The 2415-nt window shown below is 31.9% G+C and overlaps 1 protein-coding gene across 1 annotated transcript; it reads right to left on the bottom strand.

Moving 5' to 3' along the window:
• Positions 1 to 37: 37 nt before the first annotated feature.
• Positions 38 to 1386, bottom strand: LOC111032571 (zinc finger MYM-type protein 5-like; the record flags this gene model as incomplete). Its single annotated transcript, XM_022312947.1, has 2 exons — positions 1095 to 1386; positions 38 to 1010 (listed from the first exon to the last, which is right to left on the bottom strand). Coding segments are annotated over exons 1-2 (1265 nt in total), but the record flags the coding sequence as incomplete, so codon positions are not given.
• Between the last annotated feature and the right edge of the window lie 1029 nt (positions 1387 to 2415).

The raw sequence follows: 2415 nt of genomic DNA, 5'->3' as shown, positions 1-2415 counted from the left end.
TTGATATTCTCCAACCATATTGCTTCCGTTATCATACCCCTGACCCCGGCAGTCACTAAGAGGTATCTCATATTCTGCAAGTTTTGAAATCAACAAATTTGAAAGACTTAATCCTGACGTTGAATGAATATTCACGAAGTCCATAAACAATTCTTGAATGCTTGGTTCTGTTAATTTGTCCCAATGCATGTTGACAATTCTAAATACTAAGGATACTTGTTCTTGGTGGCTAATATCTGGAGTGCAATCAATGATCACGGAATAGTACCTATGTTTTTTAATTAAATTTATAATTGATTTTCGAACTTCATTTGCCATTATTTCTATCAACTCATCTTGAATTCTGTGTCCTAGGTAATGGACATGAGTTTCTTTATCTTTAATTCGTTTTACGTGTTTCTGTATAACAGGATCAAATTTGGAAAGCATTTCAATCGCACTAAGAAATTTTCCATTATTGTTTTGATATAAAACATCATTGGAACCCCTGAATGCAATACTATTTTTAGCTAAAAAATGGATAACCGCTAGTATTCGTGTAATAACATCATACCAATGTTGTTTTTCCGCGTTTAATTTAGTCAGATGTAGTTTATCTATAGTATTGAGTTCTGATATTCTTTGTTTTAATTCAATCCATGACTGTAAGGAAGTATAATGTGGAATCGTGATTTCATGAGACTTTAGTCTTTCCCCAATATGTCGCCAATCGTTTATACCATTCTTGCTTAAATTACCTGTAGAATGAGAGTCAAAAAGTTTACAACAAAAACAAAAAGCTCTATCTTTAAATTTTGAATATACCAGCCAGTTTCGTTTAATAACATCTCCGTTGTCTAAACGTTTGTCATATAATGTCGGATTAAAACGTCTTAGCTCACCATTTATTTCAGATTGAGGAAAATTATAGCTTTTAACTTGTATTGGCCCCAGTTTTATAAGCTCTTTTCTGAAATCATTATTTATTATTTCAGGCCAACAACCAATATCTGTCATATCGTAGTCATTTACTGTGTTTATAATAATGTTATTACTGCTCCTTTTACTTTCGGTTTGTAATTTATTAATTTCAACTTCGTTATCTATTTTTATACTTGAAGAAGGAGTGTCAAATTTATCATTCTCAATATAATCTGTCGTATCATAATCGTTTACTGTGTTTATAATAAAGTCATTACCGCTATTATTACTTTCGGTTTGTAATTTATTAATTTCAACTTCGTTGTCTATTTCTATACTTGAAGAAGGAGTATCAAATTTATAATTTACATATTTGTTGATAGAGCCACGCATTTTATTTAAACTTTTATCCCTTATGTTTTTTTTCTGCCTTTTCGCATTTCCTGACGGATAACTTCTAAACTTATCTCGATCTCTTGATGACATGATACAGAAATATACGAACTACAAAGTATCGTTTTGTAAATAAATGCCTGTGAAAATAATACTACCTATCAGTATTGTTTTTAAAATTTAGATAGAATGATTTTAATGATTCTACATCTACATAGACAAAAATGTTGTAATCCATGGACAAAATAAATGTGAAATTTGGTTTGAAATAAAATATATTAATTTTGGATATTTATAGAAATGTGCTTAACATAATAAATAATAATTACTGTAATGTGTATTATGTGCGTTACATTATGCGTGTAGCGTGTATCACTATCAGTATTACGGTCATACGGACGTATAATCAAGGTAAGATATTAAAATATAGACATAGTACACATACTTATTCCGTAATCCATATTCAAAAATATTTATTATGTAAATAATTAAAATAGACTATACTAAATACCTGTTTTTTAATGAAGCGATGTCCGATAAATTAAACCCGTGTTCGTCAATCGTCGTTAACTCGTTGAATGTCTCGTAGTGACGAGCGTTACCCGTGTAGCCTTTTGTAGGCAATATCAAGATTATGAGGTATCGCAGTTCTCGTTAATAATAAGTTACGAAAGAAAAATATTATTATTATACTATTTTATACTATGTTATTATGGGTTACAGCTATATTTTGTACTGTTATCGATCGTCGTCAAAGATAAACAATTGTACAAGTACATAACGAATGTAAAACTATAGATATGTAGGTATAATTGGTATTCGTCGATAACGAACAGTTTCCTAAGAAAACAACACAGGTTGCGATATCCGTATTACTGCTACGGGGACAATATTATTATATTTATTTATAGATAAAGTGATATTCGTAATATTATAATTACTGGCCTGTGGGGCCCCGCACAAACCCGCCAAGCGCGGGGCCCGGTGCGGTCGCACCGCTTGCCCCCCCCTAGGGCCGGCACTGCATGGGGGCGAGTAGGGCCATTGCCTTCTTTGGCTATTTTCCGGGTCAATTGTCATTGTCGTTATGTACTTTAAAATATTATCAAGAATTTTTTCTTC

The sequence above is a fragment of the Myzus persicae genome, unplaced genomic scaffold (assembly GCF_001856785.1).
Source record: "Myzus persicae strain clone G006 unplaced genomic scaffold, MPER_G0061.0, whole genome shotgun sequence".
Lineage (NCBI taxonomy): Eukaryota > Metazoa > Arthropoda > Insecta > Hemiptera > Aphididae > Myzus > Myzus persicae.
This window is presented reverse-complemented; position numbering and strand designations above follow the sequence as displayed.